The sequence below is a fragment of the Eptatretus burgeri genome, chromosome 4 (genome assembly GCF_056783735.1).
Source record: "Eptatretus burgeri isolate ZD-2024b chromosome 4, Ebu_testis_v1, whole genome shotgun sequence".
Lineage (NCBI taxonomy): Eukaryota > Metazoa > Chordata > Myxini > Myxiniformes > Myxinidae > Eptatretus > Eptatretus burgeri.
Genome location: NC_140964.1, coordinates 25,859,113 through 25,876,442, shown reverse-complemented (window position 1 = coordinate 25,876,442; position 17,330 = coordinate 25,859,113). Strand labels below are relative to the sequence as shown.

Below are 17,330 nucleotides of genomic sequence, written 5' to 3'. Positions count from 1 at the left end.
TACCCAGCCTTTAGTTGGGAGATGTGTTTTCTTGAATGCTTGCTTGGTTGCACCAGTTGGCTCACCTTACCACCCAGATTTATGAACCACATGCAACACCACATGGACCTTGAAAGATGGAGTACCGAGAGCTTGGATATCCACACAATGTGCAAGCACTGTTTCCGCTATTTTGCTACGCCCTACCACCTCCAATGTCATGTCAAGTCTGCTCATGCCATTGAACTTTCTGCCATCACCAGTACGTGCAAATAGGTTACGACTTTTTTCAGTTTGAGATTCTCAACTGGTGTTGCATTGCAATGGGGGGAATGGCAGCAGTATACAGTATGTGCAGAAGTTCATCGTGTCCAACGGTTCCTGAAAATGGTTGTTCAAAACAGTGGATCATGGATTTGTTTCTGCATGTTTGGGTATGGGGATATTTAGGGGCGTATTAATTATGTATGCAAAAAAGTCGATGTATAATTTCCCCCACCCTCCCTCACCTTTGTTTTTTTTTCTGTCTTCTGAACTTCTGTTGTCACAGTCATTTCCCATTTCACCATCTTTTCCTTCCATCCACACTCTTCAACTCCCGTCTCCATTCTTCAACTCCCGTCCCCACTCTTCAACTCCCGTCCCCACTCTTCAACTCCCGTCCCCACTCTTCAACTCCCGTCCCCACTCTTCAAATCCCGTCCCCTCTTTTCTACTCCCGTACCCACTCTTCAACTCCCGTCCCCACTCTTCAACTCCCGTCCCCCCTCTCCAACTCCCGTCCCCACTCTTCAACTCCCGTCCCCACTCTTCAACTCCCGTCCCCACTCTTCAACTCCCGTCCCCACTCTTTAACTCCCGTCCGGTCAGGTCAGGTCAGGTCAGTAATGGGAGCATGCACCGGAGCAGCGTATCGCTGCGTCCACTTTCCACCGGTACTCCAAGGACCTCTGTCTGGCCATCACCCAGGCAGATGACTGGCCCATCCCCATCTCCTTGAGATGCTGATCAACCTGCTGTAACCATGAGGCACGAGGCACGTGATCGGCCCATTGTCCTCCTCCACTCATGAGGCTCCTCGCTGAGAGAATCTGGTGAGCTGGATCAGTGTCAGGAAAACGAGCCACATGTCCATACAGCCGCAGCTGACACTCACGGACTATGCAGGTAACAAATCTCATTTGAGTCTCTCTCAGCAACCGCTCATTGGACACAAAGTCCAACCAGCGATAGCCAAGAATTCTCCGAAGAATCTTGGTACCAAAGGAATTGTCTTCATCTCAGATCCCTGGTCAGAGTTCAAGTCTCACATCCATATAGCAAGACGGGAAGCACCAAGGACATGAAAACTCGGACTTTCGTCCTCCCGCACTGGTATTGGAAACGCCACACCCCATGATCCAGTGAATCCATGATTCCCCAGCCCCGACCGATGTCTGTTGACCTCTGGCTCACAGCCAGCAGATATGAATATCACTGCCAAGGAAATTGAATCTCTCCACGACCTCAACATCTTTGTCACAAACAGGTACAGACAAGATTGCAGCATCGAAGATGTCATTGAAAGCTTGGATCTTAGTTTTGACCCAGGGAACCTGTAATCCCTGCGGCTCCGACTCCTTATTCAGCACCTCGAGGGCCCCCAAAAGGATATCCAGAGTCTCCGCAAAGATGACTGCATCATCTGCGAAATCAAGGACAGAGATCTTGACATTCCCAAATAATGCACCGCAGCTTGATCTCTCAGACATCCTCCCCAGAATCTAGTCCATACAAGTGCTGAGAAGTGTGTGGGCCAGTACACACCCCTGACGAACTCCAGTAACAACTGTAAATAAGTCAGAGATGGTATCACCACATCTCACAGCACTCTCAGTGACAGAGTATAGTTCAGACATCAGATTGATCAATTTTGGTGGCACCCCACAAAGACCAAGAATCTTCCAGAGGGCATTCACTGATTCAAATGCTTTGCAGTGATCAACACAGAGATCAACTCCCATCCTCACTCTTCAACTCTCATCCCTACTGTTCAACTCCCATCCCTACTTTTTTTTTTCTTGCCTTTTCATTTTAGTTGTTTAACTTTTGTTTTTTTTTGCTCTGTTCCTTCCTGTCCTTCATTTGGAGGTTTCAACCAAATGGTGCAGTTTATGATGGATGATGACTAAGCCTGTGGGCAAGTTTGCAACACAGCTTGTGCAATTAACTTTAAGACACTAAAGTTCTTCACATTATGCCACTGCCCGCTGCAGCCAGGTGCAAGATTTGTGAGCTGAACTATGATTCAGAGCAGTTGCTGCTGCAACACATGAAGGACCATCATAAGCCTGGAGAAATGCCGTATGCTTGTGAGGTGAGATTTGAGTGGTTCATAGACACTGACTTGTGCACCCTGATTCAGTCCTGTTTTTCATGTTGAATGATAAATGCTGTAAAATGTCTGTTGCATGCCTCATACCTTATTTTGCTTTACTGCTTGAGGCCTTGTATCTGCTAGCACAGTTGTTCTATGTCCTTGCCTGATTTGTAGCGAGTAAATCTCCTATTCTTTACTCTCAGGTTATGCCCCCTGATCCTGTCACTTTCTATTTTGCTGAATAACTCCTCTGCAATTAATTTGGTTCCACCCCATATAACCACCTCCTTTCTCATGTATAAAGTCCTTCCTCCTTCAGCCACTCCTCATAGATTAATCTAGCTTTGCCCAAATCAATGAAGTAGCTCGACACTAAACTCTCTCTCAGCTGTGGTGATCATAACTGCACATGATACTCTAGATGAGGCCTCACTAAATTCCTATACTGTCTTAACAGCCAGGAAATTATCGAAGCATGGCTTTAGGGCACATGGTCGATTAGCCATCATATCGACTTCCATGCTGCCTATCGAGGATTACGCAATCGCCTACAGCCCCCACCTGCAGGTGTGAAGGTCAGGCCGGACGCACAAACCTGGGGCGGAAATGAAACGCGTGACATCAAACCGGTGACCTAAACATCTGAACCGGAAGCAAATCCACTCCCCAACCCCACTCTCTTTATTAAAGCTGTCCCAAACCTCGTGCTGATCAGTCCCCATCGCAGCCCAATCATGATGCGTAGCCGTTTCCATCGGTCATAATAAGGACAGCTCATGCCTCTGCATCTGTACGTCTGGTGTTTTATTGTTACTTCTGATGACGGAAGATAGTGTTCTACTGAAACGTCAGGATTTTAACAAAGAATTTTATTTTTCTTTTGGGCTCAGTGTGCTTTTACTCTCTCTACAAACTGTGTTCACACTTACCTCCTCTTATAATTTACAATCTATCCCCCTACAAATACACCTAAAACCCTCTAGCTTCCTGGGATGGTGCTGTGTGCCTCTTGACCCCACTATTCAAATCATTGATGGAAATTATGAATATTCTGGATTCATTACTGACCCCATTACTTGCATCCTCCCATTCAGAGATCTTCACTTACTGCCACTCTTTTCCTCCTATCACTATTCCAGTTTCCAATCCAGTTGGCCTCGGCATATACATTTAAATCGAGCTTAAAGTGAATGATCCATTCCATCTCTGGGTTTTTGTTTGCGCTTTGAACATGTGCAGAAAGTTCAATGGAGCTTCCGCCGAATTCAATGCTAAATACATAATGAGGAGAGGGATCCCAAATATTAGAGAGTGACCATCACTTGGAGTATAGCTCGAAGCAAACCGTCCCATTGGTCTGAGTGTGTAATCTCACTCTTGACTTTATCCATTGACCTGAATGTGTAATCTCTTGACATATCACCACTCTTTTGTCATTAATATCCAACTGGTTGGTCAGATCGCAAAAATTGAAATTTCGCTGCAATTTGCCTCTGTTGAACGCACTGAAAAAGTACATGGCTTTTTCCCAGGCAGATGGGAAATATAACCAGACCAACCCAGTACATGGTTCAACCTCAATTAATGTCCGTTTCTAAATCTTTTTCAAAACGACTATTTCTACTTATCTTCTGGTTGAAGCCTTTCAAAATTCGTTGTTTAAAAAAAAAAAAAATTAGGACATTTTCATTTTGGTTGCTTTATAAAGTTGTGACACCTCTGTCACTTGGTTCGCAAAAGGGTTAATCAGCTGTCTCTCATAATAACGAATTTGCCTTGTTTAAGTTGGGAAAGAACATATCAGCAGAGTTTGAAGCATTTGGCTTTGAAAGATCTGCACGATACTTACCTGATCTGCACGACCAGAAAATTCAGTGCATTGGTTCCAATCACATCAACATCAGGTTGGAGTGTTGTTGAGATTTCCGAATGAAATAATATTGATAGATTTCCACCATTTTCTTTTGAAATAATAAAAGGTAGTCCAGTGGTATGATGGCGAGGAAAAGGCTTGCCATCAAACGCAAGCATTTGACATTTTCTTCCTGTTTTCCACGACACTTAAATCACCTCGAAATTGTACATTGCTGCTCGGAATATGAATGTATAAATAGTGACTTTTTCAATCAATGCCTTTCTCACAAATGATGGGCCAATCCCAAATAGGTGCCCCATTCTCCTGTACTCAGAATTGGTAGCAAGGTTCTACAATGCTAAAACAACACTAATCTTCCTCAATATGCACAAAAAGAAAAGTGTTTTTCTTCTCTTCTCCAAAGCCAATATGAATCAAGTGATAGCTGTCGAATGTATTTTTCGACAAGCTGAAGTTTGCCTCCACTGTTACATCAGTCTTAGGAGGGTACTGTTTGTGTCTACATGAAATTGATTTGCCTTTTGTGCATCAATGTGTCCACTCATCCCAGACGATCCGTTAACTTGACCAATTCAAACAGTAAGCTGTATTGCTCCTTTTTATTGATACTGAGACCTGAGAGAGTTCTTATCTATGGAACAAACACAGACATTCCAAAACCATGCAGACAAGGCATATGATGGGGTTGTCACGAGTTACATCGCAGACCCAAAAGGCCTTTTACTGCTTCTTTTGTTATGTAAATCATGGAAATGTAAATTATGTAAATCATTTCCATCATTGGAAGTTGAAGAGGGACACAGAGCTGCTAAGCCCTGGTATGGTGTTTCTTTTACACAGGATCAGAGCAAGATTTTTCATCATTGTGCATTTTGCAGATCCTATCGTGACACTTCATTAATTCGTTTTTACAGGATGTTTGTAAAAGGAGTTGCTCTCGATGTTGATGTGCACCACCTTTTTCGAATATAATTCATTGTCAAACCATCCCTGTCTTTTTTGGATTGTTTTTGTCCCCCATCCCTCTGACAATGTCGGAGATGGGGACATTAAAATGAGCTCCGTCTGACTGACTGACCGACCGACCGACCGATCATCTATCCACGTACTTTTGTGAATGTGATATTTCAAAACATTTTGAACATTCAGCTTTTATATTGCAAATATATCTTCCCATGACATTATAAAAACCGGAATAGATCACGGCTGTGATTGGCTGAATTATTTTACCGTGGCAAGGACCATCTCAGCAACTTGGCTTGTGTACATATTGTTGTGGGCCGGGGTTCAGTAGCGATAAACGACCACGACGTGGATTAGTGGAGTCGTCTCCCACCAAACACCCAGAATTTAGGTCGTGACTCTCAGACAACTCCGAAAGGTCACGGGTCACTTAGAGGACCGTAGTCGCCAATATTTCAACAGCGTGAGGTAGGGTCCACTTGTCTAACTCCAACTTACCTAAGTACTCACGCCGTCTAACTACCTGGGAAACCACACCCTCGGCCGACTTTGTCCGAATCGAGTCGCTATCACTGACTCGGATCCGGTGTAACCGAGCGGAAGTTACCAAAGCCGCGCCAGACCAAATGAACAATTTACGGCATGAATGGCCTTACTATTTCTCAATACGCACCATGCTAGGCCAATGAAAGAAAGCACAGAAAACGAGCTGGTACATTTAACAGGGGTTTATTTAGCAGGGGGGCAGGGGAGCACACAAGGAGCAGAGTTATCCGAAGCACAGTTACCTCCCCGCCTCGTGCGGTCACACTGAATCCAAACCACCACGGGGGGACTCGAACCCACGACCCAGAGTCCATGGCCCACGTCCCCAGCAGCCCGGCCACCACTACCACGAGAAGCCACCGCAAGGGGCCGCAGACGACCGAGACCAAGCCACCACGACCGCAGACGAAGCAAATCACCACCAAGACCGCAGACGAAGCAGTCGCCACGATCACTCCTCTACTCTCTCGAGGTCGGAGCGGTTTCTTTCCACGCCTCTCGCCTCCTGATTGGACGAGGCACTGCCGTGCGATCCGCTGGCCATCCCTCATTGGACAGGCCCACGGAAGGCGGGGCAACTCCCACCTTTCTGGGTCGGAGTCGGATCTGAGGCGATGGAGGCTCTGCCCACCCCAGCCAAAAACACGTGGGCAATGGTGACCGGGCCGAGTCAGGGACAGTGCCGGTGTTGTTGTTGTTGTTGTAGTAGATGTAATAAAAACCTTACTAAAAAATAACTCGTAGTGCACACACGAAATTCCCGTTGGACAGAAGGAGGGATTCTAAATATAAATACAAACTTGTCAAAAAACTAAGCTACGGGGACTCTGGCTGTTTGTCAAAAGGCTTCCAGATTCGTAACAATATTACAAAAACTGTTGACCATATAGCTTTCATATTGCAGATATCTATTCCTCATAACATTACTTCAACCTGAATAGATCAGGGTGATGATTGGCTGAATTCTGTTACCATGGCGATCATCTCGGTAACTTGGCTTGTGTACTCGATATTTCAAAGAACGTTCAAGATTGAACTTTCATATTGCAGGACACATCAATTCCTCATACCACTCAAAATGTGGTGGACCGAGAGTATCAGCTCCTTTGTGTGTGTTTGTGTGTTTTTTCTTTTATTTTCGTAATTAATCTTTCAAGATGTCTTCTTGTGTTGATAAATCATTTAGCTATTTTTGATAAATTTAAAGACAGGCGTGTTGACGATTTTCACTTCAACTACTTCTCCACATTGTTCACCCCAAGGCTGTTTCCAATGTCCTCTGCTTTTCGATGGCTCCACTTTTAATTCGGACATGAAATTAAGGATCGATCATGTTAATGGAGGGATGTTCTGTCCTGTTCAGGTATGCGGATTTCGCTCTTCTTACTACACCGACGTTGATGCACACTTTCGTATGGTGCACAAAAACACCAAAAACCTGCAATGCCCCTTTTGCCTGAAGGTCTTTCATGCAGGCAGCGACTTCCAGTTTCACCATATGCAACATCAGGTACAGTGCTGTCACGTAATATTATAATCACATTTTAACTGTTTGAATTTTGTCATATGTATGTATATATATATATATATATATATATATATATATATATATATATATATATATATATATATATATATATACACATACAGTCATGCGCCACTTAATGACGGGGTTACGTTCTGAGAAACGCGGCGTTAAGCGACGTCGTCGTTGTGCGCACCTTTTTTTTTTTTTTTTTCGTTTTCGAACATCGTACTTGCACAAACCTAGACACCTAGGCTCTATGGTGTAGCCTATTGCTACTCGGATATAAACCTGTGCAGCATGTTATTGTATTGAATACTGTTGGCAATTGTAACACACATCCAAGAGAGACGGAAGACATGTTAGTTTTACCTTTGTGCTGTTCATGACGGCCATCGGTGTTGTTCGCAGCAGCTTACAATCTCCTCTCACATCGATTTCAGAAAGGTGAATAAATAGCGTTTGGATTTTATAAATACGTAATCATTGCATCGACGTTATAATTTACAAATGAAGAAACGAGCACCTGTCAATTGTGATATATATTTTCGGAACAGTGCGAATGTTTAAACAACATAAAAAGCTTCACTAAAAACAAATGTGTTTTAATTTCGACGAACAACAACGATTTATTCGCGGAATTCTTTAATTCAAAGGTAATTTACTTGCAAGAAGGTAAACGTGCAAACATTGGTTCAGTTTGAAAGCCGATTTCCTTGAATCCCGATTTAGCACGACCCTGCTTTTTTCGCGATGACATTTTATGGACCTCAACGATTGCATTGGAACAGGGCCACACTGTCGTTGTTTATTATCATTATGAAGTATTATGTACTGTACAATGTACATAATTATATGTGCTATTTTTATACGACTGACAGCACTACATCTGCGACATCACTCGGCGATGGGAATTTTTCAGCCACATTTTTTTTCCATTTTTTTTTTCATTTTTCAGAGCTGGAAGATCCGTCGTATCTGCGATCCGTCGTTGCCCGGAACGTCGTTAAGCGGCGCATGACTGTGTATATATATATATGTATATATATATATATATATATATATATATATATATATATATATCTGTGTGTGTTACTTGTGAATGCCTGCAGCTGTAGAAGAACCTGAGTCGGGTTGGAAACGGCAAAGGAAATTATTTTTGGTCGCCTTTCATTGTTGCTTTTTGCAGCTTCCTTTATCTGGAAGAGCATGCAAGTTAATTTATTTGATAATCTCAGCCACCTGTGGCAATTGATTGGGTGAGAGCTGATTGGTTATCTGCAATCAGGGGTGAGAGACATGATGGGGTGTTTTTTTTTAAATATGTATAAGCTTTAGTTGTGCACATATTTACAGATATATATATATATATATATATATATATATATATATATATATATATATATATATATATATATATATATATATGTGTGTTTATATTTATCTATATCTGATATATAAAGCTCATTCTCACCACTGATTCGCTGACTCACTGACTCAATGATATTAGGGATCTAATATCTAATTAGGTATATGATATTAGGGATCTAATCACCGGCTTCCAGGTGACGTAGAAAACTGAACTTTTGCATGTCGATGGATATCGAAGCCAATACACCGGGAGAAATCACAGAACTGTTGGAAAGCATCTGTTGATGAAAAGAAAAAAATGCAGGCGAGCGACCTGAGACAATGGGGAAGCACACTAATTTTGTGTGTCAATGGACATCGAAGCCGATACACCACGGAAAATCACAGAACCGTTGGAAAGCATCAGTAAATGTAAATGTAAATAAATGCAGGTGAGTGACCCGAGACAATGGGGAAGCACAGTTCGTTATTGCTTGCATTGTGTATACATACCCCACCAGTGTGTGTGTGTGTGTGTGTGTGTGTGTGTGTGTGTGTGTGTGTGTGTGTGTGTGTGTGTGTGTGTGTGTGCGTGCGTGTGTGTACGTGTGTGTGTGTCTTCGATGCAGTCCCGAACCACTGGTTATATATATGTTTGTGGATATATGTATGTATGTGTATATGTATATATATATATATATATATATATATATATATATATATATATATATATATATATATATATATATATATATATATATGTATTGTTACGGCTGTGGAAATTTGCATTACACCATAAAGGGCCCTCAGGTGAGATATCTCCAGAGGTACATGTGTTGTTAGCCCAAACCCGTTGTATAGAGAGAATTTATGTGATCCATCCGGGCTGCGACGCTTTGAGTTAGCCATTTTTCTGTTCTATCTTTTATTTCAAACAAACAGCATCTCAACAACCACGCCATCCCCATCACAGCGTCAACCACACAACAACCACGCCACCGCCACCATCTACGCTACCACATCTTCGCCACTACGTCCGCTCCGACCGGCAAACAAAGGCGCCAAGGAAGGAACAACGGAGCCTGCGCGGGTTTCCCTGCCTGTTTCTCCCGTTTGAGTTCTCCGCGCTCGGTGTGGGAGGTGCGATCCGAGCCGGGGGTCAAAGATGAGAAAAGGTGGGGGCCTCTTTTTGGGGGAATAATTATCTGGCCCAGAGCCAAAAATTGACTCCCCCGGTCCCCGCACGGGGCGGGGTGGAGGAAGAGGAAGAGCGTGAGGGAACGCCCTTTTCGGGAACCCTCTCGAAGGAAGGTGGAGCCGAGAACGGGGGGGGGGGGGAGGGCGGAGCCCCGCGCTATAAAAGACGGACACGGGCGGGGCGCTCTTGCGCCTCTTCGTCTTCTGCCTCTTTCTCTTCGTTCTTTTCGTCTTGGCTAGTAGTCTGGTCTGGTCTTCAGTTGGTCGAGTTGGTAGGAGATTCTGGTTCTCGAGGGAAGAGGTCCTGCACCCGCAGCTTGGCGAGCGGCCCTGTCACGAAGGCACGGACGGGAGACGTGGCAGCGCCCGTTGTGAGGTGGACCTGCGCCTCCGGACGCGGAGTGCCGGAGAGGGTTTGCCGGCCACGAGAGAGGTCGGGGCCAGGCGCGACCACGCTGACGGTCGCGGGAGAGGGACTCACCAGCCATAAAAGGGAAGTCGCGACTTCTTTCTTTCTTTTCCTTCCTTTGTTTTTTGTATAAATGTGTGTGTTGGCGCCGTCTGTGAAGTAGAACTGTGTAAGTGTTGCCATGTGTACGCGTGTAGTCGGTTTTAACCCATCCTTTGCTTTATATGTGCATTTTTATTATTGTGGCTGTATATACGTGCTTTCCGTGTGCCGCGGAATAAAATGCTTGCTTGTTGAACTGTTCCCGCTCTGCTTCGTCTCTTTTCCTTTTTTTATTGACCCCTCCATCTTGCATCATGTAAGGGGTTCGTAGTGGGTGCAACATCCCGGTAATTAATCGGAACCGTCAAGGCCGACGATAACACTGCTTGGTTATCACTGTTTCACGGAACGGACCGCTTAAGTGGTTCGTGTCCGGAGTCAGCCTGTGGCGTGGTACGATCGCCCGGTCGACCATTCACACAGGTACTTAGGTAGATCGAATTTGGCGAGCAACCCTATCCTGTGCGGGTGGGCAATTGGCACGATCGTGGTGAGGTTAAACCCCCACCCGTGACTCGCTTCCGGCATTGTTCCGAGAGGTTCACGACTGAATTGTCCGTCCGGTGGGCGACGTGCCGCGATTCGAGTTACGTGGCCGTTTGCACGCCGGCGGATGCGAATTCGCAACAATAAGTATATATATATATATATATATATATATATATATATATATATATATTGTTGTAGATTTCCGCCCGTTCGGCATGCGGACGACCACCTTTGCCCAATTGCGGCCGTGCGCGCCCACCGAACGCACAATATAGTCGGAGCTTCCGGATCAATGCCGAAACCCAGCTACGGGTGTTTTTATTACACCATAAACCAACCAACTATTCTGTCCACGCGCGACAGGGTCAATCGCCGAATTGTCGATATACCTGACTATTCGCACGGACAGAAATGCCGGGAGTTTATTTCCGTTTTCTCCTTTATTATCTCCCTCGTTTCTACGTGTCTCGCCCTACACGTCTCAGTTACCCCATTTAATTTTTCCCTCTCTGTCACCGTCACTTTCTCCGTCACCTCCACGAGTCTCGCCCAACAATTCTCCCGAATTATTGTGACCTCACCAGTCTCCATTGCGGGACCGACACCATCCACAATCCCCCTCGTTGCTTCGGTGTCTCCGCCACATGGCGCCGCCATTTTGCGCTCCACTGTCCGAGTTTCATCGCACGCAATCGCCATTATGCCATTCATGCCCGCCTTCAGGCTTCGCCCCATGCACTGCATCTCACCCCTCATCTCTTTCATCTGTTGCGCATTTGCATCCATGTTGTTTTTTATGTCTTCCTTCATCTCGCGAGCATTTGTTTTCATTTCGTTTTTCATCTCGCGCGCTTGCGTATTTATTTCGTTTTGCATGCCATCCATTTTTGCCAGCAAAATTGTCAATAGCTGGTTCATGCCAAGTGGCCCTGTGGCCGCAGATTCGCAATTATCGGTCGCAGTTTCGCTGGGGACTGGGTGTGGAATTTGACGGGGGGGCGGTGTCAAAAGCTACCGTCCCTGCGCCCCCTTCGGGCTCCGAGTTCGGTTGCGGGGAAAGTTCAACCTGCATAATGGTTCCGTCCTGGGCCATAGATTCTATCAACACTATATCTATTCCCTCCTGTTCCCGTTCGCCTTGAGCCGCCATTTTGCGTATCGGGTATATGGATTTATACGCTCGTAATTTAATGGAAACGGAGGGTCGCTCTACACACCCTTCGTCCGATTCCCGTTAATTTTGTGTGGAGACGGGAGAGTTCTTGTCCCGCTCGCTGACACCAATGTTATAGTTTTCCTCCCGTTCGGCGTGTGGACGACCGCCTTCGCCCAATTGCGGCCACGCGCGCCCACCGAACGCGCAATTTAGTCGTAGCTTCCGGATCAACACCGAAACCCAGCTACGGGTGTTTTTATTACACCATAAACCAGCCAACTATTCTGTCCACGCGCTACAGGGTCAATCGCCGAATTGTCGATATACCTGACTATTCGCACGGACAGAAATGCCGGGAGTTTATACCTCGACAGGGCCTGCATGAAAACAAGCCGCTTAAGCAGCTCGTTCCGTATGCGATTGCCGAGCAGTTTTATATCGCCAAGTCCCGTCGGACCAGATGCACGTTTTATCGGCTTGATAATCAGCCAGCTAATTTCCCGAACGCCTCATGGCAGTTAATGAAGAAAGGGACGCAACGAGCGGGTTGACATTCAAACAATATGCATTTATTTCTACACAAGCAATGCATTGAATGGGGGGATGGGGAAAAAGACACGAGCAAAAATCTTACAGCCAATGTCCATTTATTATGTACATGCACTTACTCAATTCACTACTTGAGGATAAGGCACCACAGACTTTCATGCAAAACCCAAGAAAGAACGAACAGGCTCGTGAGCCTTTAATGTACTCAGGGCCGGGATGACCGGACCGGGCCAGCTACCTGGCCACCCTCGTGGTGACTCAATGGGTCCTTGTTCGGCGACCCTCGGTGTCTTTGCCCGGACCCCCGAGCTCCGACTGGCTTCCTTGGTCGTCCGGCCTTCACTGTGGCCTGGCTTAGCCGACGACGCGCTGGAGGAGTGAACGGGTCTCGACCCCGGCTTACTGGTTGCGCCGGCGAACCTTCCAGCGAACCAACTGCCCGAACTCCGAGCTCCGAACTCGGCACCCACCTCCGAACTCTCCAGCTCTCAATGGGGCGTCTCTCCACTCCCAACTCCCACCGACTCCGAACACCCCACACCAACCAACTCCACCACCAACCAACTCTACCACCAACCAACTCCACCACCAACCAACTCCACCACCAACCAACTCCACCACCAACCAACTCCACCACCAACCAACTCCACTCCCTCGGCATTCCAACGCAGCCCTTTTATCGGGTCCGGGGCATTCGCCCCTCCCTTCCCGGCGCGCGAGGGGAAAATCCCAGGAGTGATCGGCTTGCCTCTGTTGTTGTTGTAATAACCGTCATTTCTGTTTCCTTCTTCGGGTGGCTTTCTGGGAGTGGTGTTTTTGTTTGTCGAGGAGGGTCGCTGTGTTGTGAAGATTGACGAGGTTGTGGTGGTGGAGGTGGCGTGGTTGTAGTAGTGTCGTTGAAGAGATGCTGTTTGTTTGAAAGAAAAGATAGAAAAAGAATAACGGCGAACTCAAAGATGTACAGCCTGGCACACGAACAATGCCCGTTATACATCGGTGGGGAATTCTAACCTGGAACACACACTTACCGAAATAACTGACCTCTGGGGAACCTGGCTGGTGTTCTGTGAATTTCCACAACCGTAACAATATACAGTGTTGGTCACAAAAGCGACAATCCGATAACAGATAATTATTGAAGTTAACTTTTTTATCGGAAGTTAACTTCCATTAATCGTTATCGGACCAGTTAACTTCCGATAACTCAATTTTTTTTAGTCCGATAATGTCCGTTAATTTTTTTGTCCGATAACATTTTTATCGTTTTACTTTTTTAACCATCAGGTAACATCACCATCAGAACGATGAGATCCGACACCGCCATGATTTAGGAAATAGAACAACACAACGAGTCAACTTCCCCAACTTCCCGCAGGATTAAACTTGCACAAGGGGCGGAGCCTGTGCTCACATAGTTTTGTGCGCATGCGCAAGGCACTCCTCGATGGCGATGCGAGCCGACGCCAAAAAATGCCGAGACGCTGTACAAGTACTACGAGCATGGAAGAGCCGCCGGTTTACTGGCGGGAATACCAATCTTTATGTAATTACAAAAAAAATGGTTCGTGTTTGTTGGAAATACATTAAAATTGAAGAATTAAAAATAAAAAAAAATAAAAATAATTTATTATTATTATTATTTTTTTTACTAACAGCACATTGTGTCACAGACTCTAAAAAGACGCATAATGCTTATTTAGGTCATCTCTACCGAGATGACCTAATAAAGCCAGACTAAATGTCCGTCCGTACGTCCGTCCGTCAACAATTTTTCTTTCCGATCTTGATGAAACTTAGTATGTGGGTAGAGGTCGATGAGTGTTGCCCAACGATATAACTTTTGTCTGGGTTCAAGGTCAGGGTCAAGGTCACGTAAGTTATAAAAATCGCTATTTTCAAAACCTATCGAGTCTGCCATTCTCCAAGATATTCGGCAACTGTTTTTTGATTATGATAGTAAAAAATATTATCTTGTATATAACCGGACAGATTTTTGAATTTCCGTCCCGTTTGTCCGCCACGTAACCTGGAAGATGGTAAAAAACACCTCCCGGTACAAAGAAAACTTTTTACTTCCGATCTTGATGAAATTTGGTTTGTGGGTGGAGGTCGATGAGTGATATCCAACGACAGATTTTTTTTCCTGGATTATTAGTATTATCCTTGTGTATCTCTGTGAACTATTTCAATCTAAACGGTTAGTTTTGACTGTTTCGCGGTAACCTGAACTGAACATTGAGAACTTGTGGTATTATAGAGATGACTGTCACCCCCACATGGGGGTAATTTTTTTATTCTTGGGTTTAGCATAAATAAGCCTTTTCTATGGGTTTTGAAGCTTTTTTCTTGTTTTTTTGAATTTTGTTAAAAAGTAGTTATCGTTATCAGATTATCGTTAACTTCCGATAACTTTGTATTACAACTACCGGATTATCGTTATCAGACTTAAAAATTGGGGTTATCGGATTATCGTTATCGAAGTTAACTTTTTGGTTATCGGTGCCCAACACTGTGTGTATATATTTTCTTCTTCTTCTTTCGGCTACTCCCTTTCGGGGTCGCCACAGCGGATCATCTGTATGATCCGCATAGTGATTTGGCACATGTTTTACGCCGGATGCCCTTCCTGACGCAACACTGGTCGCCTCTTACGACACAGGGATATGGTACACCTATTTTAACCGGGGTATACACCGGCCCAGTACACTGGTACTCATTTCGCCGACCTCGGAAGGATGACAGGCTGAGTCAACCCCCTGGTGTATTAATTCAGTGGCCCAACGGGGCTTGAACTCAGGACCTTTTGGATCCCAAGCCGTTGCCCTAACCACTGCGCTAACACAGGCTCACTGTGTGTGTGTGTGTGTGTGTGTGTGTGTGTGTGTGTGTGTGTGTGTGTGTGTGTGTGTGTGTGTGTGTGTGTGTGTGTGTGTGTGTGTGTGTGTGTGTGTGTGTGTGTGTGTGTGTGTGTGTGTGTGTGTGTATATATATATATGTATATATATATATATATATGTATATATATATATATATATATATATATATATATATATATGTATATATATATATATATATATATATATATATATATATATATATATATATATATATATATATATATATATATATATATATATATATATATGAAGACCACAAGGGAAAAACCAGAGATGTCACTTTTTATAAATTTCAGGGTTATTGCACCTGCCAATAGTTGGCAACATAAGGTTTCCTCTCACAACATTACTTTAACAAATAACTAGGGGTGTCACATAATTTATATGGTATAAAGTTTAGCCATGCAATGAAAAAACAAGTGTTGTCAAAGCTGAACAAGTAGAAACCCAGAGTTGTCAGTACTTTACTCCTGGTTATCTCCCTTTCATTCATGTTAACTGTTCCATCATAATATTCAGAGTTGAGAAACTAAAAAATGAAAGGTTGTAAAACTTTCACAGCATAAACTCTGAGCACTACAATAGCCTATTTGGTTATATCATGGGCTCTGCAGTTGGTGCATATCGTGGTTCAAGCCTGGTCAAACCTTTATTGTGACTTTTTTATGGGACCCACGCCGTTGCTTAATGGTAAGCGCGTCTGAGTACCCATCCTCATTCGATGTACCCACCGCCCAATCAACCTGCTTAGGTATATGAGGGGAGTAACATGAGGTGACTTCGGCTATCGCGGGGGTGGTTTATCCTTGGTTTCCTGCCGGTTTTCCATCATATTAAGTAGTACGGAGTAAAAAATGGAGAATCCGTCGTCATATAAGCGAAATACCCTTTAGTATGGCGTTGAACACCAATCAAACAAAAAACAATGATCGTTTAATGTTGAAAAAAAAATCTGTGATCACCAAAGTCATGTAATGTATGCTAATAACCAACAAGCATGAATTTGCTACACATCCTGGGTTAAAATTGCATGGCAATTATTAAACAAGGGAATAACCAGTGATGTCAGTTTGCAACATTGATTCGTTCTTTGCTCTTAAATTAAATAACACAGAAGCTTGGCAAATGCTACATGCTGAATTTGATCGGCCAATGATCACTCTTCCTTTTACTGGAAAATAAATCTTCTTCTTCTTCTTTCGGCTGCTCCCGTTAGGGGTCGCCACAGCGGATCATCCGTGTGATCCGCATAGTGATTTGGCACAGGTTTTACGCCGGATGCCCTTCCTGACGCAACCCTGGTCGCCTCTTACGACACAGGGATATGGTACTGGAAAATAAATCTATATGACAGTTATTAAACAGTCCACCAAAGTCTTGAAACTCTGTTTTTCAGTTTCTTCAAAATGACTTATCCTGACATCTCTGGTTTTCCTCTTGTGGTCTTCATATATATATATATATATATATATATATATATATATATATATATATATATATATATATATATATATATATATATATACACATCCAAACATCCATTGGGACCATACTCTGTGCAGAGCGTTGGTGCTGCATAAGCAGTCTCCTTGGCTATTGGGCACAATCCTGTACGGGTCGTCACTCCGATGCAGGATACCAGTAAGCTGGCACTCATTTTGCCGACTTCAGAAGGATTACAGGTGGAGTCAACCCAACCTGGTATTAATGCAACAGCCGAGTGGGATTTGAACTCAGTATCCTAGGATCCCAAGCACATTGGCCATGCCGCGTGTTGGGAATAATAAAATTTAAATGCTCGTAATTTGGAGGAAATGAGGGTGGGGGGGGGGGGTGGGTTCGCTCCGTTCACCCCTGATCCGACTCCGTGAATTTTGCTACGGAGGCGGAGGGGTCCAAAGTCCGCTTCTGAACACCAGTGTTATACTCTTTT

The 17,330-nt window shown here is 44.4% G+C and overlaps 1 protein-coding gene across 10 annotated transcripts in view; it reads left to right on the top strand.

Annotated features, from left to right (window-relative positions):
* LOC147027664 (uncharacterized) overlaps positions 1 to 17,330 on the top strand; it is a 161,768-nt gene that overhangs the window by 78,501 nt on the left and 65,937 nt on the right. For 9 of the 10 annotated variants that reach the window (XR_015057172.1, XM_085877202.1, XM_085877201.1 and 6 more), the window contains 3 exons: positions 78 to 241; positions 2,235 to 2,335; positions 7,087 to 7,233. Coding sequence is in view for 9 of the 10 variants with exons in the window: in XM_085877202.1 (XP_085733328.1) it covers positions 78 to 241; positions 2,235 to 2,335; positions 7,087 to 7,233 (412 nt within the window). In the remaining variant the exon portion in view is untranslated. The remainder of the gene's footprint in view (positions 1 to 77; positions 242 to 2,234; positions 2,336 to 7,086; positions 7,234 to 17,330) is intronic. The other variant, XM_085877200.1, reaches the window with a different exon arrangement.